This window comes from Mus pahari, chromosome 13 (genome assembly GCF_900095145.1).
Source record: "Mus pahari chromosome 13, PAHARI_EIJ_v1.1, whole genome shotgun sequence".
Classification (NCBI taxonomy): domain Eukaryota; kingdom Metazoa; phylum Chordata; class Mammalia; order Rodentia; family Muridae; genus Mus; species Mus pahari.
This window is the reverse complement of record NC_034602.1, coordinates 29,245,096-29,260,147: the sequence shown is the minus strand read 5'-3', so window position 1 is coordinate 29,260,147 and position 15,052 is coordinate 29,245,096. Positions and strand designations below refer to the sequence as shown.

At 53.5% G+C, this 15,052-nt stretch overlaps 1 protein-coding gene across 15 annotated transcripts in view; it reads right to left on the bottom strand.

The window, feature by feature from the left end:
• Ablim2 (actin binding LIM protein family member 2) overlaps nt 1-15,052 on the bottom strand; it is a 125,852-nt gene that overhangs the window by 45,801 nt on the left and 64,999 nt on the right. For 8 of the 15 annotated variants that reach the window (XM_021211378.2, XM_021211382.2, XM_021211377.2 and 5 more), the window contains exons 7-10: nt 13,548-13,635; nt 9,246-9,304; nt 4,500-4,577; nt 681-830 (exon numbers count right to left, since the gene is read on the bottom strand). In XM_021211378.2, the coding sequence (XP_021067037.1) occupies nt 681-830; nt 4,500-4,577; nt 9,246-9,304; nt 13,548-13,635 (375 nt within the window). Of the gene's footprint in view, nt 1-680; nt 831-4,499; nt 4,578-5,867; nt 5,925-9,245; nt 9,305-13,547; nt 13,636-15,052 lie in introns of all 15 variants that reach the window. The other 7 variants (XM_021211376.2, XM_029545080.1, XM_029545086.1 and 4 more) reach the window with 1 other exon arrangement.

Here is a 15,052-nt window from a genome sequence, read left to right as displayed (position 1 = left end):
TGGAGGAAATCCCTCACTATGGAGGCAGGGTCTTTGAGGTCATATATGCGCAAGTTATGCCCAGTGTGGCACACTTCTGCTGCCTGCTCAGCAAGATGTAGAATTCTCAGTTCCTTCTCCAGCACCACGTCTGCCTCATGCCACCGTGCTCCCTGCCATGATGACAATGGACCAAAGCTCTGAAACTTTAAGCCAGTCACAATTAAATGTTTTCCTTTATAAGAGTTGCTGTGGTCATGGTGTATCTCCATAGCAATAAGACTCTAATTAAGACAGATGCCTTCTATTTTCAGGAACACTGGGGAATCATGTCCCATGCTGTTCAATCAACTTAGGGATGGGCTCAAGGAACCCATGGAGGAGATGCTGGCCTGAGAACGTGGGCTCAAGGCCATATGGTCCAGAAAGGGAAGACAGCACACTTCATCATCATAAAACACTCAGAAGCTAGGAAAATGCAGATATTTGCAGAGTGTGTGTCCCTCAACCAAGTTCTGCTCGCCTCCACTTCACTCTCAGACTCGCTTCTTCGGGGACGGGGCGTGGTTGAGTGGGAGTACCTTAAATAAGCTGGACATGTTATCTGGGGGCGAAGAAGCAGAGCGTGTTGGCAATGAGTAGAGTCTGTCCACAAGAGCCAGCACTGGGGAAAGCATGCGACACGTGGTGAAGAGCCATACCTCTCCATAGCTCTGCCTGTCCCCCACAGCCGAGTGGCTAATGTAGGGCGAATAGGAGATCATGTCGGGGCGGTCGATGTTGTAGATCGCTTTGTTTTTGGGAAGAGCAGCCAAGTCCCTGTAGTCCAGGATCTCATCGCCAAGTTTTGCCTGAGGAAGGGGAGAGCAGAGGAGGGGACACTGGTGTCACAGGCCAGAGTCACTCCACAACCAGCAGTGAGGATGGCCTGAGCTTGTAGGGTTCTAGCAGGGTGTGAGCACCCCCCTCAGTGAAGGTGGGGCAGAGATGTAAAGCCAAGGACCTGGCTGCAAGGATAGCTCTGGAGTCAGACACTGAAGCCATTGGTTGTGCCCATAATGCATTGCTTCAGGGCCTGTCAATGAGATTCAGACTATGACCTAAAACCACACATGGTTACAGGTATATAACATGAACATGTATCACAGATGTACACACACACACACAGAGTCCCCTAGTCACATCAATGTGCATCCATGCATGTGCAAACAGGTATGCCTGCACACAGAGCTCACACAGAGCAAGCTTGTCTAAGATGATGAGGGGGATGCACCAGTAACATCCACTCCGCATGATAGCACACACCTGCTGGCTTACAGCACATTCCCATATATATGCACAGATACTTGCACACCAGGACTGGCTCTTACAAACTTGCACACATGTGCATGTGCCACATGTACATGAGTGCACAAACACACACACACACACACTAGCATAACTAATCCTGCCCACATCATCCCACCACAGCCACATCCTACACACTGTTCTAGTAAAGAATAGTAGCAAGATGGTGGCTACTTTGACAGGGTGCTGGGATGTGGCCCACTGGACTCACTGACTGAGATGCTGTGAGCCACCATGCTGGCTCAGGTGAGGTTCACCTGGCCGCTGCAGCTCCTGTTCACTCTGCCCACCTTCCTCGGACAGTGCCCCGTGCACCTGTCCTCACTCCTTGTCCTACCTTCCCTCTGGCTGGGGGGACACCTCAGCTCTTTCCAGCCTTCAGCCCAGCTCTGGGCTAAACCCTCCCTGCTCAAGTCTAATTTCTACATCAGCCTTTGTACCACCTCCCCTGCTGGGATTCTGAGACAAAGTATCAATAGCCGTAACAGATGCTGAGCTGGACCAGACACAGAAACTCACAGCTGCCTACGACAGGGACGCTCACAGTACTCCCACTTAATAAAGACGAAGAGTCCAGAGCTCAGAGAGGTTGGGCAATTTACCCAGAATCACTCACCTAGGAAGGTATGGTAGCTGTCTGGCCCTAGTACCCAGTTGGTACTCCTTCCTGTAGGCCTCACCCTAGCTACAGTTACATCATCAAGTGGCTCTCCTGATGACACCTCTGGGCCACTCCCACCTCAGAACAACCACATCTTTGCTAATTATCTGTTCAGAACCTATAGGGCTTTCCTGAGCCCAGAAGCCCCGCCCATCTCCTCTAGGAAGCCTTCCTGACCAATAGGCTCACTCCAGAACTCCTTTGGGACATCTGGCAGAGAGACATGCATGAAGACTGAAGGTCTGAGGTCAAGTCCTAAGCCAGGGTTTGTGGTTATGGACCGTCTCGTTGGGGCTGTTCAGCTGTCTGGATGAGCAGAGCTCAGGAAATCTTTCCCTGAACATCAGTTTATCCCGGTCTCCTCTGCTCAGGTTTCACATTCCCTGCCCCTCAGCTCCTGTAGTTTCCATCCTTCATCTGAGGGCTTGTCACATGCTATTTCTACTTGTGGAGGTCTCTTTTTACCAGGTCAGATTCTCTCTTGGGAGAGCTGCCTTTCTGTGAACTGTAGGTCCTCCCCCACATCCCAGGGTCATGGCTACCGTTGTCCTGGACCCCACTGGCTTTGTCACCCATTCTCATGCTGAGCAACCAGGCATCTGCACAGACTGGGTATGCACCCCGGCCTCTGCCTCCTGTCATACTGGGCCATCATGTGCTTCATGTGCTGTCTGCCTGCCATGAACATCTCACTCCAATGCTCTGTCAAGGGCCCTGCAGGCTGCAGTGGCACACCCAGAGACTTGAATTTCCCAGGTAACCAGGAACGATATGTCCATGGCAGGGACAACTCACCTGTCCCCCTGGCTATCTTCACCTAGCCCATAGTGCTTGGGTAGGAGGTCACCTGGCCCTGGGTGGCTCCCCTCTTCCCTGAGGCTCCTGTACAACCTGGGCCCCCCAAACCTTGAAGCTTCCTGCTGCAAACAGTGGTTGGCAAATAGCTTATGGCGTTAGTTACCTTCTCTGTGCAAAGACCTTGGAAGGTTGCCCTGGCAACAGGTTAAGCTTTCTAACTGATGAAGGCTATTGGTGTGTGTGTAAGTGGTTTCCCCTTTTGCTTTCTTCTTTACACTCTGTGAGGCAAATTAAAAAGATGACCATATAAGCCACCACAATGCATACACTCCACAGTGTATACATACGGTCATACAGTGTGCGGTGACTGTGATTTCACTTCACGCCCATGGCTGCCATCAGAAAGAGACGCCAAGATCCTGTTCACTGCGGCTTCCCATTGCTGAACAGTAAGTCACACTTATTGTGAGAAAATCAACCATAGACCACAGTCCCGAGAGCCCCACCCGCATAGCTCACTGGAGGGATAAGGAGGGAGACCATGTTTCCCTTCCTGCTGGCCACTGCTATTTTGTGTAAACAACAGGCAGGGGCAGCAGTGTGGCTCAGTTGCTAGGTGCTTGCCTACCTTGTACGAGGGCCTGGCAACAGAATATGTCAGCCATCATGGCACACACCTGTGAATCCCAGTGCTCAGAAATGTACAGGGAGCCTCACATGCCAAGCCTTAGGAAGCCCTGGACCACCAGTGGAGTTAGATTCCTGCCAGCTTATGAATAAGCCTCCAGAGGGCATCACCTTGCCTGGGGTACACAGCCAGACTCCTGACCTCACAGGCACAGGCTGAGACTTAGCAAAAGTGGGCTCAGAGGGCTCTGGAACCCACTCCCTCCACACTGTGTTCACAGTGACCCCAGGAAAGACGCTTGCTATTACCAACCATCAGAATGACCCTCTGCTAGCTGTTACGGGAGGATGTGGGCTGAAGACAGGTGGGAGAGAGCGAACCTTATCTCCTTACCATGCTACCGAAGATCCAAGGCCTGGCCAGGAGAGCCACGGGAGGGTAGCAGAAGGGACGTGCCCCTGTCTCCTGCTTCTCTCAGTCCTGAGGCTTCTTGAGTCACTATGCTGCCCTATCAGGACTCTCAGTGACAAATCTCAACACTCACACGTGGGGCTGGAACACCAATGCCCTCCAATCTCTAACCTGCCCTCTGAGGCAACCGTTCTAGCAACTTCCTAAAATGGGTCCAATCTTTTTTGTACTTCTGTGGATGGCCTTGTGCATGCACACAGGCATGCATGCATGAACACATTCATCTCCAGTACACTTCTCTTGAGGAGCTGGGCAGGAGCCTTCTGTGTTCACAGATGAGCACCTGCACAGTGGCTCAGGCAAACAACATCCTTCCCTCAAATTCCCGTGGCTCACTCTAGATGCAGGCCAGCCACGCCCTCCTGCAGTGCTATGACCACATCTATGCACGATGTTCTTCCTCTCATCTCCAGCCAGTTAGGGAAAAGGTCCGTGTGCCAGGCCACACAGACACATTTACGTCTCAGGTTCGGAGTCTCTCTCCAGTCTCCACCCATTTCTTCCCCAAGGGAGTGCTGAGTGACCACTCTCAGCAGACTCTGTAGTCCCCACAGCACTGGCCCAGTGGTGACCCCACCACCACCCCATGGCACTCTCCATGAACCCTCTACTTACGTAGATCACACGGCTCGGGGACCCCGACGTGCTGGAGGCAGGCACAGAGACAATGCTCTCCGAGGAAGTCCTGGTTTCCTAGAACAGAGATGTCCAGGTTGACCTGGAGTGGAGTGACCCTTCTGGAGGTGTCTCCAGGATGCAGGCAGGAATGCCAGTGAGCTCAGCAGGTCGAATTTTTCCCTTTTTATGGGTTGACAGAGGTCTCAGAACAAACGCACAGGCTTGGGTGAAACAACTGAAGCTGCCACGAACACAACAGGCCATGTGAAAGTGAGGTGTCCACAACCTGATGCTGAGAGCCCGGAACGTCCCAAGGGATGCTGAGGTGAGGTGATCCCATCTCTGGGGATGGAGGCAGGTAGGCATGTCTAGCAACCCCTTGGTCTCCATGGTACCAGAACCTCTGTTACCCTTGTCCTTGGATGTGCTTCAGTCCCACAGTCACATCCTCTGCTTCCCTGACCTGACTCTCAGGCCCTCCTCAGCTGCACCTTCCTCTCTTACCTAGGCTTGGCTCTAGTGATGTCACTCTCTTTACATCCGTCCTCCTCCCAGTCTGACAGTAGCCCAGCCCTCCTCAGACAGCCCTCCTCAAGCCTTCGGCATCAGTGTCACTAGTTCTAGCTCCTCCTTCCCCTTGTGCACACAGACCTGAACTCCCCACACCTGGCCACCCTGCACCCCTCTCCAGTTCTAAGGTACCAGCCCATGCCCTGTCTTTCATGCCTCCTATTCACCTCATCTAAGAGGTAAATTTCCACCAGTGTTGCTGCCTCACAGAAGGCAGGAGGAGTTCTGACCCCTTGACCTTTAACCTCTTGTCCTCCACTGTGCATCATCAGTGACCCTTGCTACCGCCAACCCTGCTACATTTTCCTCAGGAGGCTCTTCCTTGCCTCTGGCGTCTGCCATGTTCCTACTCCTGTGGCACTTAACATCTTTTAAGGGCCAAGGTGGTTTCCCCAAATTTCCTATGTAGAAGCCTTACCCTAGGACCTCAGTGTGTGACCCTGTACCACTGGGTGGATCTAAGCTAATCTGCTTAGGGTCATCATAAAAAGAGTTTAGGACATGAACATACACACACACACACACACACACACACACACACACACACACACACGTGTGAGAAAACAAGAAGATGCTGCTGCCAAGTCCAAGCAGAGAGGCTTCAGGAGGAGCCAGCTGCCATCACGTGGGGCCCTGACTCCTGCAGTGAGGCAGGAAAGGGTTGAAGCCCCCAGGCTAGAAGAACCAAGCCTGACTGGAAGAACCATCCCCTCCTGAGCTCCTCCTACACAGCATGACACCAGTAGCAACAGGCAGACACCCGAAGTGCCACACAGGGCAGGAGGAGGCACAAACCTGTAAGGCACAGGGCAGGGTGCCAGGGCAGGGCTGGCTGCAAACAGAGCTGTGCATCTAGAAGGGAGAGAGAAGGGACGGCGTGAAGCTAGCTCTTGAGATCACTGCCATTCCCTTCTGTGGGTCCTGTGCTCTGGACCCCTCGGGCACCGAGCCTTCAGACCCTCAGCTTAGGGTTACACTGACAGATGCCAACTCGGGGGACGTGCCCAACCCTGCGACCACAGGTTTCTGGTGCTGACGGGAGTGGGATCAGCTCATAGCATCTGCTAATGCAGAGAATGTGGTTCCCTCATGCCTGTAATTGGTGCCTGTAAGACAGGGCCTGCGCTACAGGGAGAGGCCAGGTGACCACTATCCTCTACCGACCCTATGTGACACCTGCCTGGAGTTCCGGCTTTGAAAATGCCCCCTTCATTGTAAAGTAGCAAAATAACCAGAGAGGGGCCTGCTGTTCCTGCCCAGACCTGCAGACCTGTGTGGTACTCAGAGCAAAGTCTCACTGGCTATGCCAGCCCCACAGAGTGGGCAGAGATGACTGACCACACTCAGCCCTCTTTGTGCCATGGGCTCCAGCCACCCTGATGTGAGCTCTCCTGTACTCAGTGCCCAGCTATGGGGGGGGGGGACAGAGGACAAAACCTAATTCACTGTCAGAGCTGAGGTGACTGTCACCAGGGCTCTATCCTGACTCGGCCCCTGACACTCCTGACCAGAAGTCTGCCCCACAGAGACCTACAGTGAACCTCAGCAGCTCACTCCACAGGGTCTTGTGGCACTGCCTTGCTCCCAGCCACAGAGAGAAGAATGGGACCAGGGACTCCACAGGCCTCATTCACCCCTCGGTTCCAGATACAATCTGAAAACACATAATGGCTGTTGTTCTAAAGATGCCATGATGCCTGTGGACTCTGGGTGCTGTGCTAAGGATGCCATGACACCTGTAAGGCTGGGTGGCCACGACTACCTAATGTCCACTGTACATATTCCAGATACTCAGGACTCTGCCTTCTGTGGTTCTTGTTCACAACTCCCTGCCTGTATGGAGGAGAGACAGCTATGACATTATTGTGGCTTTCCAGACAACAAGTAAGGGCCATGTTTCTTCCTGCTGGCCTGGCTCTCCATAGATAGACCAATCAAGAGCCAGGGTCTTGCTGGAGAATGAGTCCCCTAGGTATCCTGCAGATGTCCAAGGACCTACATCAAGAGGCACTTAAGGCGACTACTAAATCCAGGACAGGCAAGCCATTTCTTATCACTGGGTAGAAAGGACGTGCGGCCTCCAAGTGCTGACAGGTTTCAAGGGTCAAGAACATAGGTGCCACCTCCAGGTGCCCAGATCCTCGGGGACAGTCCTCTTAAGCCACCCAGGCCTGCCTGACTATGCTTACTCAGGAGCTGCTCCCATGGAGAGCAACAGAGTGCAGGAGTCTGGCCCCTCTGCTCTCAGGCCAGACCAGAAGCTACCAGCCCTGAAGAGCCTGGGCCCAACACCAAGAAGCCAGCCGGTCTCAGGATGCCCAGCCTCTGCCCCAAACATTGGCTCCAGGAGACAACCTTCATTTCTAAACTACTCATGTCAATAGCTGTCCAGACCAGACAGCCCTGGGAGCAGAGCCCTCCTGTACAGACCCAGGAAAACAAGGCTGCCTTCTTCCCTGGCCTGGCAGCACCCGCTCCTCAGGGCCTTCCATCTGGCCAGGGACCAGAGAAAGTGAGGCAGCCTGTTGTCTCCTGCAGCTGGTGTGGGGCCTGGGCCACCCACCCTCTCCCTGAGCCTGGCTGGGGGAAGGGAGGCAGGCAGAGTGTCAGCTCTCCCCTGGCTCCGTTCAGTCACGGGTCAGGACGCTTCCCTGAACACACACATGTGCGAGTGTGTCTGTATCTCTAGGGATGCCAGGCTCCCGCCTTCTTCTGAACCGCTGGGCTGCACAGGGGACCCTACAGACAAGACGGAGTCAGGCTCTATGGTCACATCGTCACTCGTCACGACTGAGGGCAGGGGTGCCGCGGGTGACAGATGCACAGTGCAGAGAGAACCAGCCTCTGGGGAAAACAGCATGCAATGTGGTGTTGCTCACTGGCCTTCTACCTGGAAGGCCACAGTAAAGGCTTAATAGGATGATAGTAGTGGGGCAGAGGCACTGGGCTTGGGGGTAGGTGGGAGGGGTGGGAGTAGGGGTGTGGCATGGGTGTGGGGTGAGGTGGGGTGAATGAGTGGGTAGGGTGGTATACAAGCTCCTCCACAGAGCTGCTAAGAGGATTCTCCAGAGCGCCCTGCTGGTCTCTGGGCCCTTCCCTGCAGCCTGCCTATCCTCTTCTCCCTCCTCTTCCTCCTCCTCCCCCTTTCATTCCCCCTCCTCCTTCTGTTTCTCTTTCTCCTCTTCCCACTTCTCTGAATCCCCCCTCCCTTCTGCTCTGTACCATAACCACCCAAGAAGGAAAAGCCACCTTGGGACTCTCTTGAGCTCTGCTCCCAGGGCCTGGATGTGGACTCTCTGCAGGCTCTAGCAAACCCTCCTCCAGGTGCTGTGCCTCCTTCCCATCCAGAATGACTATTGTCACCCCATCTCTCAGCCATAACCCTGCTACCCACAGCAGGGCATCTGTGGGGTTCAGAATCTGGCCCTTCCTAGAAGTTGACCTTTGCCCTCGGCTCCTAGCAGGTCGCATTAATCTCACCTCAGCAGCAGCTGTGTTTAGGCAGGGCTGGCCACACAGGATCATCTCATGGTATGGGTGGCCATGTTAGGAAGATCGACCTGTGCCCTAGGGCAAGCGCCTCAGGCCACAGAGGAGCAGGTGACAGGGGGCTTAGTGAGTCACACAACTCCTTTGCCAGAGCCCCAGTGGGATCTCAGGCGTGGAGCTTGCCTGGTTGGCAGTGTTCTTCCTGCCCCATCTTGCATATGTGCAGGGGGGTGACATGTCCACCTCCACAGGAGAAGGAGAGTGAAATCTTTGCATTCGGCCTTGCTGCATGTTCTGACCATCCTGCCCTGAAGAACTTGCCCTGTGGCAGGCAGACCAGCCATCAATGAGTGGATGGGAACTCTCAAGCCAAGGGGTAGTTTGGACCTGCAAATGTTCTGATGGCCATTGGGGCTATCTGGGGTCCCTCAAATGGTCATGGTCATCTTTGTTCACTGACTGAACAAGATGATTGATGGGGCTGGGCCATCTGGTCTCCTTGGGGCCCCAATGGACCCGAATGGTGGCTCACTGACCTACCTGTTCCCTCACCTGTGGCCCTAGGTCCCCTGAGCCTGGCTGTCCAATGATACCATCCTAGAAGCATGGGTGGGTTGGCCTGTGTCTCTCCCTCTAACCTGCGTGCGGAGACAGACATACAGGGAAGCCACAAAGCTCACCAACCTTGCTCTTGTCTTCAGTCCTGGCTGCCTGTCGACATGCCGGATGCCAGATGGAGGAGCCTGTAGACAGATTCCCAAGAGGAGGCGATCAGAGCGTACGTTCTGGATACGGGATCCATGCATGAATACCTGCTCAATGCCCTTGGAACAGGCTCCGCGCCTCCCCTCTGTGACACTGAGATCACAGCCCCTGGTTGGGGCAGCTTGGCTCATGTGAAGCAAGGGTATGAGGGAAAGGGGAGAAACTTCCCAATACGGGCCAGACGCTCCTAAGGCTGGACACACAGATCAGCCTAAGATGGCCAGAGGGGTGTTCTCAGAGGTAGAATCAAGTACAGAGATGGCGCTGGGGAAGTTCTCGTGGTCAGAACACCACGAGGGTCACAGCACACACACATGGCCAGAGCTCCGATCAGAGCATAAGCAACACGTCAGACACCACCTTCCCAGAGAGCAGGTATGGGTGGCCAAAAGGAGGGCCTCAGGGTGGCCAGGAACGGTAGGGGTCCACAAAGGCCCTGGCCATAGGCTTCAGCCCCACAGAGCTGAAATAAATACCACTGGCCTGGCCAGACCCTCATTGCCGTATAGAACACCCAGGCCTGAGAGGGCAGCCTGGACCCCATACCACAGAAAGAAAGCCCTGGCAGGTCGCACTTCAATGACTAGACCAGCCCAGGCTGGTGAAGGGAATCTTTGTTTGCTGAGATGATGGCACCCCCATGTGAGCACGTGTCCCGAAGCCACTGTCCGTGCTTGGCATTGGCCACTCCTCTAAGGGCTCCATTTACGGTGACAGTGGAGCCTCTGCAGCGGGCCTCCCACTGGGCAGCCACAGTGGCTGGCCTGATTCTCAGGATCTCGCCTTGGGGACAACAGGCGACGGTGGGGACGAGCCTGTCACATCTGACATCATCCCCGTGCTTGCCTCAGAAAAGGGAGGCCTGTCTGACACAGATCGGAATGCCTCTCTGCCGTGACTCAGCACAGGTCTGTGGCAGCACACAACAGACACAGCTGCTGCCGGAGCTGAACCCTGCCTCGCCCTGCCCAGCTGCCCCTGCAACCCCAGGAGAAAGAATCAGTGTGAAAGAGGTGAAATACCAGCACAAGGCATCCTCACTTAGCCCACAGATCACAGCCACCCTATTGCGAGTTCCGCATCCCATCCATGCTGGTGTCCCCTGGTCACCTCCCCTGGGATGAAGCAAAGCCTCTCTGCTTCTGTATCTCCTGCTAGCCCTGGGCAGGGGTTAAAAGGTGAGCTCTCTCCTCTTGCTGCATCTAGTCTGGTAAGGACCAGCTCACCAGGCTTAGCCAGTTCTCTGTCCCCGTCAGGTTAGATGGAGGCTCCTGATGGGTTCTGTCTTCCTATTCACCCACTCTTCCATGGGCAAGTCAAGTCCTGCTCACACCTCCTCCAGGCAGCACTCTGAGCCTTGCTGCTGATGGCATCTGGATCCCCTGGCCTCACACCCGCTCCCCCTGGCTGCTCCTCTGGAAGGTGGGCTGGCCTGCCTGCCCTAAGAGTTCCTAGCACTTAGCAGGAACCGGGAGACACAAGCTCCTTGTTCAGTAATTAAACTCCAGTCTAGACAAGGCTGTGACCTCTGCGTAGTCCTTGACCTCTGCTCCCACTTAGCTTTAGCCAGAATAATGCAAGTCACTGAAAATCTTTCCCTCCAGACCCCTGGCCACCTTTACTGATGGGTGACATTCCTTGTTCATTGCTGGTGACAGTCTTGCCCTGTCTTCAGGAAGGATTCCCCACCTTAGAGGTACGTGCTGGTTAGTTTTCCTTGTCAACGCAACACAACCTAGAATTATTGAGAATAGTTTCACCTGAGGAAGTCTCTGGATCAGGTTGGTCTTAAGTTATAATCGATGTAAGACGACTCAGCTAACCACGGGGGGGGGGGGGCGTCATTCCCTGGCTTTGGATCCTGGGCTGTATAAGGGCAGAGATGGCTAGCTGAGTACTAAGCAAGCAGGCGGCACGTGTGTGCGCACATTCGTTTCTCTCTGATCTTCACTGTGGGCTTGACTGGCTACCTTAAGTTCCTGCCTCGACTTTCCCGCAATAACGGACCAACCTGGAGTCATGAACCATTCATTAGCCCTTTCCTCCTCTATGATCAGGATATATATATATATATATATATTTTATCACAGCAGCAGAGATGAAACTAGAATAACATCTCTTTTCCCTTGAGATCAAGAGGTTCAGAACATACTACCCCAACACGTGGCCTGCAGCAGAAGGGAGACTACTGCAGAGGGGAAGTCCAGATCTGTATAGGGGTCTCTGTGTGAGAATACACCTCACCTGGCAGACGGGGGCACGCAGTTAGCAGGGGTCCCATCACTGGGGACCTGCGATTAGGTCTCCTTCCTCTATTTGACATCTTCCTGACCTTTTCTCTTGGCTAAGAATGTGGTATCTCAGCCAGAAATCAAAGCTGCCCCTGGAGATGTCACCTTGGCTCTCCTGTGCATACACAGGGGACACTCATTCATTTGCTTCCATCTGTCCGCCCTTTACTCTTCACCCACCTTCCCTTACAGGGGTCCCCAAGGGTGATATGAAGGGGAAAACTGTATTTTCTCCCCTTTAAGGGTCACTGCCTCCCTTACTCTGCCTTCAACCATAGGAAAGAGTTGAGGAAACACTAGGCAATTAATAGCAACCACAAGACACTCTCTGAAAGGGCTCATCTGGGAGGATTTCAGACGGCTGGGCTGCCTGGCTTGGTCTCCAGCCCAGGAGCCCCAAGAACCCTTCTTTACTACACTGTAATGTCCAATGAAGACAGTTGCCGAGGCTATGACTTCCGACCAAGCTTGCACCAGGTCGCTACCAAACACCTTCACATAAATGATGTCATTCCAGGAGAGTTGTAAGATGAAACCATGCTGTTTCTTTGACTTTCCAAGAGACAGGACTAGAAGGGGACAGCCATAACCTCCACCTCAGGCCTGCTAGGCTGGCCTGCTCCTGCGCAGCCTGTATGACTGGCGTTAATCCACCAGCCAGCTTCAGTTGGTCGCTCTGTCTCCCGTACTGCCTCGGGGCGGGAAGCGACCTGGCAATGCCATCACCCCTCTGCCACCCTGGCCATCTGCAGTCTCACTAGGTCTACACCATCATGCCCTCGCTCGGCTGTGGGACACGCGTTCTATTTTAGGGAATGAAACATCGCATGGCTCCAGAATGAGACCTAGCTGTAAAGGTGGCTAAGCTTGTCACCGTTATTTTCCATCCTGACACTACTATTGTGACTTATTTTTATTTGATTGGTATTGTGGGGGGGGGGGGAGGCATGTGTCCCATGGTACGCATGTAAAGGTCAGAGGTCAGCTCCATAGAGCCAACTCTCTCCTTCCACCTTCCATGGATGAAACTCAGGTCACAAGGTTTGTGCAGCAGGAGGTCTCTAACCACTGAGCAACCTACCTCACCGGCCCTGTCAATATGAATTTTAAAGGTAAGTAGGTGGGTTTCCCATGGATGCATTAGAGGACTTCTGTCTGCCAATTTCCCCTCCGCTTTCAATGTTAGGAAAGCTGCTTCTCCCTACGCCTCAGGAAGGAAGTTTGGTCTTGCTGCAGTATGACAGGAGCATCACAAGCCAAGGCTCAGATGGGGCATGACTAAAAAGTCTGGTGTCCTGGAGGGGGGATGAGGCCTGAAGGGCCCTGGTGGGACCTCATGGCCTGCTCTTCAGCAGCCTGGTCTCACTCACTCAGGTTTACTAATGCTCTCAATGGTGATGCAGCCGAGAAGAGACCACAGTCTGTATGTGTTTCTGTGTGAGTGTGTGTGGGGGGGGGGTCTGTGTGTATCTGTGTGTGTCTGTGTGTGTATGTGTCTGTATGTGTGTCTATGTGTGTATATGTGTGTCTGTGTGGGTGTGTCTGTGTGTGTGTGTCCGTGTGTATGTGTCTGTGTGTCTGTGTGTGTCTATCTGTATGTATGTCTGTGTGTGTCTGTGTGTATATATGTCTGTGTGTGTATATGTCTGTGTCTTACGTGTCTCTGTGTTTGTGTCTATGTGTCTCTGTGTGTGTGTCTGTGTGTATCTGTGTGTGTCTGTGTATATATATGAATGTGAGTGTGTGTGTCTGTGTGTATGTTTGTGTCTGTGTTCATGTGTGTGTCCATGTCTGTGTATGTGTCTGTGTGTATGTCTGTGTGTGTATGTGTTTGTGTGTGTCTGTGTGTGTGAGACAGTGCCAGCTCCCAGCAGCACCATGACCAATTTCACCCCCAGCACAGCGTGTACCAGGCAATCTGAAGGCTTACCTTGCAGGTACATCTCCTCGCCCTCTGAGAACATCTGGCCGCACCTGACGCATAGCGCACATGAAGGGTGGTAGTGCTTCTCTCCGGCCTGGGGAAAGCATAAAGCACAAAAGTGTTGCCACTGTGTGGGGTCCCAGCAGGCCTTAGTGTGCAGGTGGGCAGCGGCCTGTGCACACATCTGGGGAGCACATCAAAGGCCCAGCAGCCATGGGGATTTCAGATGTGCACAGGCTACACAGGGAACACCAGGGCAGCTGAGGGGTCAAAGCCTAGGAGACCTAATGTCACCCACTTTACCCTTGACCTCTGGAGCCCAGTTGCACAGCCAACTGTTCCTAGATGTGACTGTGGACAGGCAAGAATCAAAGGAGGGCCTGGTCCTTTCACCTCTGCATGTCCAGGAGGACAAGAGGTGGCAGCAATGACTGGAGGCTGGGAGGAGGCAGCTTCATTTCTCTGGTGATGGGAGCAGGAAGTCAGTTTTGGGGTTTTCGTTTTTTGTTTTGATCTCTCAATTTGCTCGACTGGCAAGTCCTAGTTTAGTAATTCAGAAGAACCATTAAATTAGATTACAAATTTTAATCCTGAAACAATAAATAGATTACACTAATTGTAACTTCTTGCCTCTGGCTTACTTGTTCATGGTGCCAAGAAGAGGAAGAAAAAAAAAAGTCCTAAAATGTTATTTCCACTGTTCTCAAGAGCGAGCGCGGTTCCCAGGTTGCTGCCTGTTGCTAAGTGTGAGAAATGAAGCCCGAATCTCACAGCATCCTAAAACGGGAAGAGGCACCACGCCCGCTCCTGAACTCGAATCTTAATTGACACCTTCCTGAATAGGAAGGGGTGGAGGGGTCTTAAAAACACCACACTCCCTTCCCTTGCCTGTGCTTTCCCTAGAAAAAAAGTAGGCCAAGACCTCTGCATATGGAAGAGGGGATCTGGAGTGTGTTCCTCTCCTGTGTAGGCCTTGACAGCCACTCTGCAGCTTCCCTCCCAGCTACCAGCTCAGCCCACGCCCATGCTCATGTCTCATGCAAAGGGATCCTCAAGGCACAGAGGACCAACCCCATGCATGGCAGCTGACCCCAGTCCCAGGCCTGGTTCTTACTGACCCTGCTACCTGGGAATCCCCTGGGCCTCCCGGCCTCACCAAATGGCCTTGTTTTCTCCCAAAGCCACCTCCTTCATAGGAGTCTCCCAGACGTCCCCTAATCCTATCCCTTCTGATCCGGTCCTCGAGGCTCGGCAAATGTCTGGGCTTCTTTCCCCCAGAACACACTGAGCTTTGCTGGCAGGGCTGGGTGCCTGGGCCCTTCCAGGACTGAAGTGTTCCGTGGACAATGGTCATCTCCAGTGCCAGCCTGAATAACAGGGTAAGGGGCTGGGTCATTTGGCGACTGCAGCAGACAGCATCATGAGTGGGAGGGAGACACTGTGGGCTGGGTTCTGAGCAAAGGTCAAACACTGCTCTGTAATTTTAGAAAAGTCATCTTATTGCCAGAATT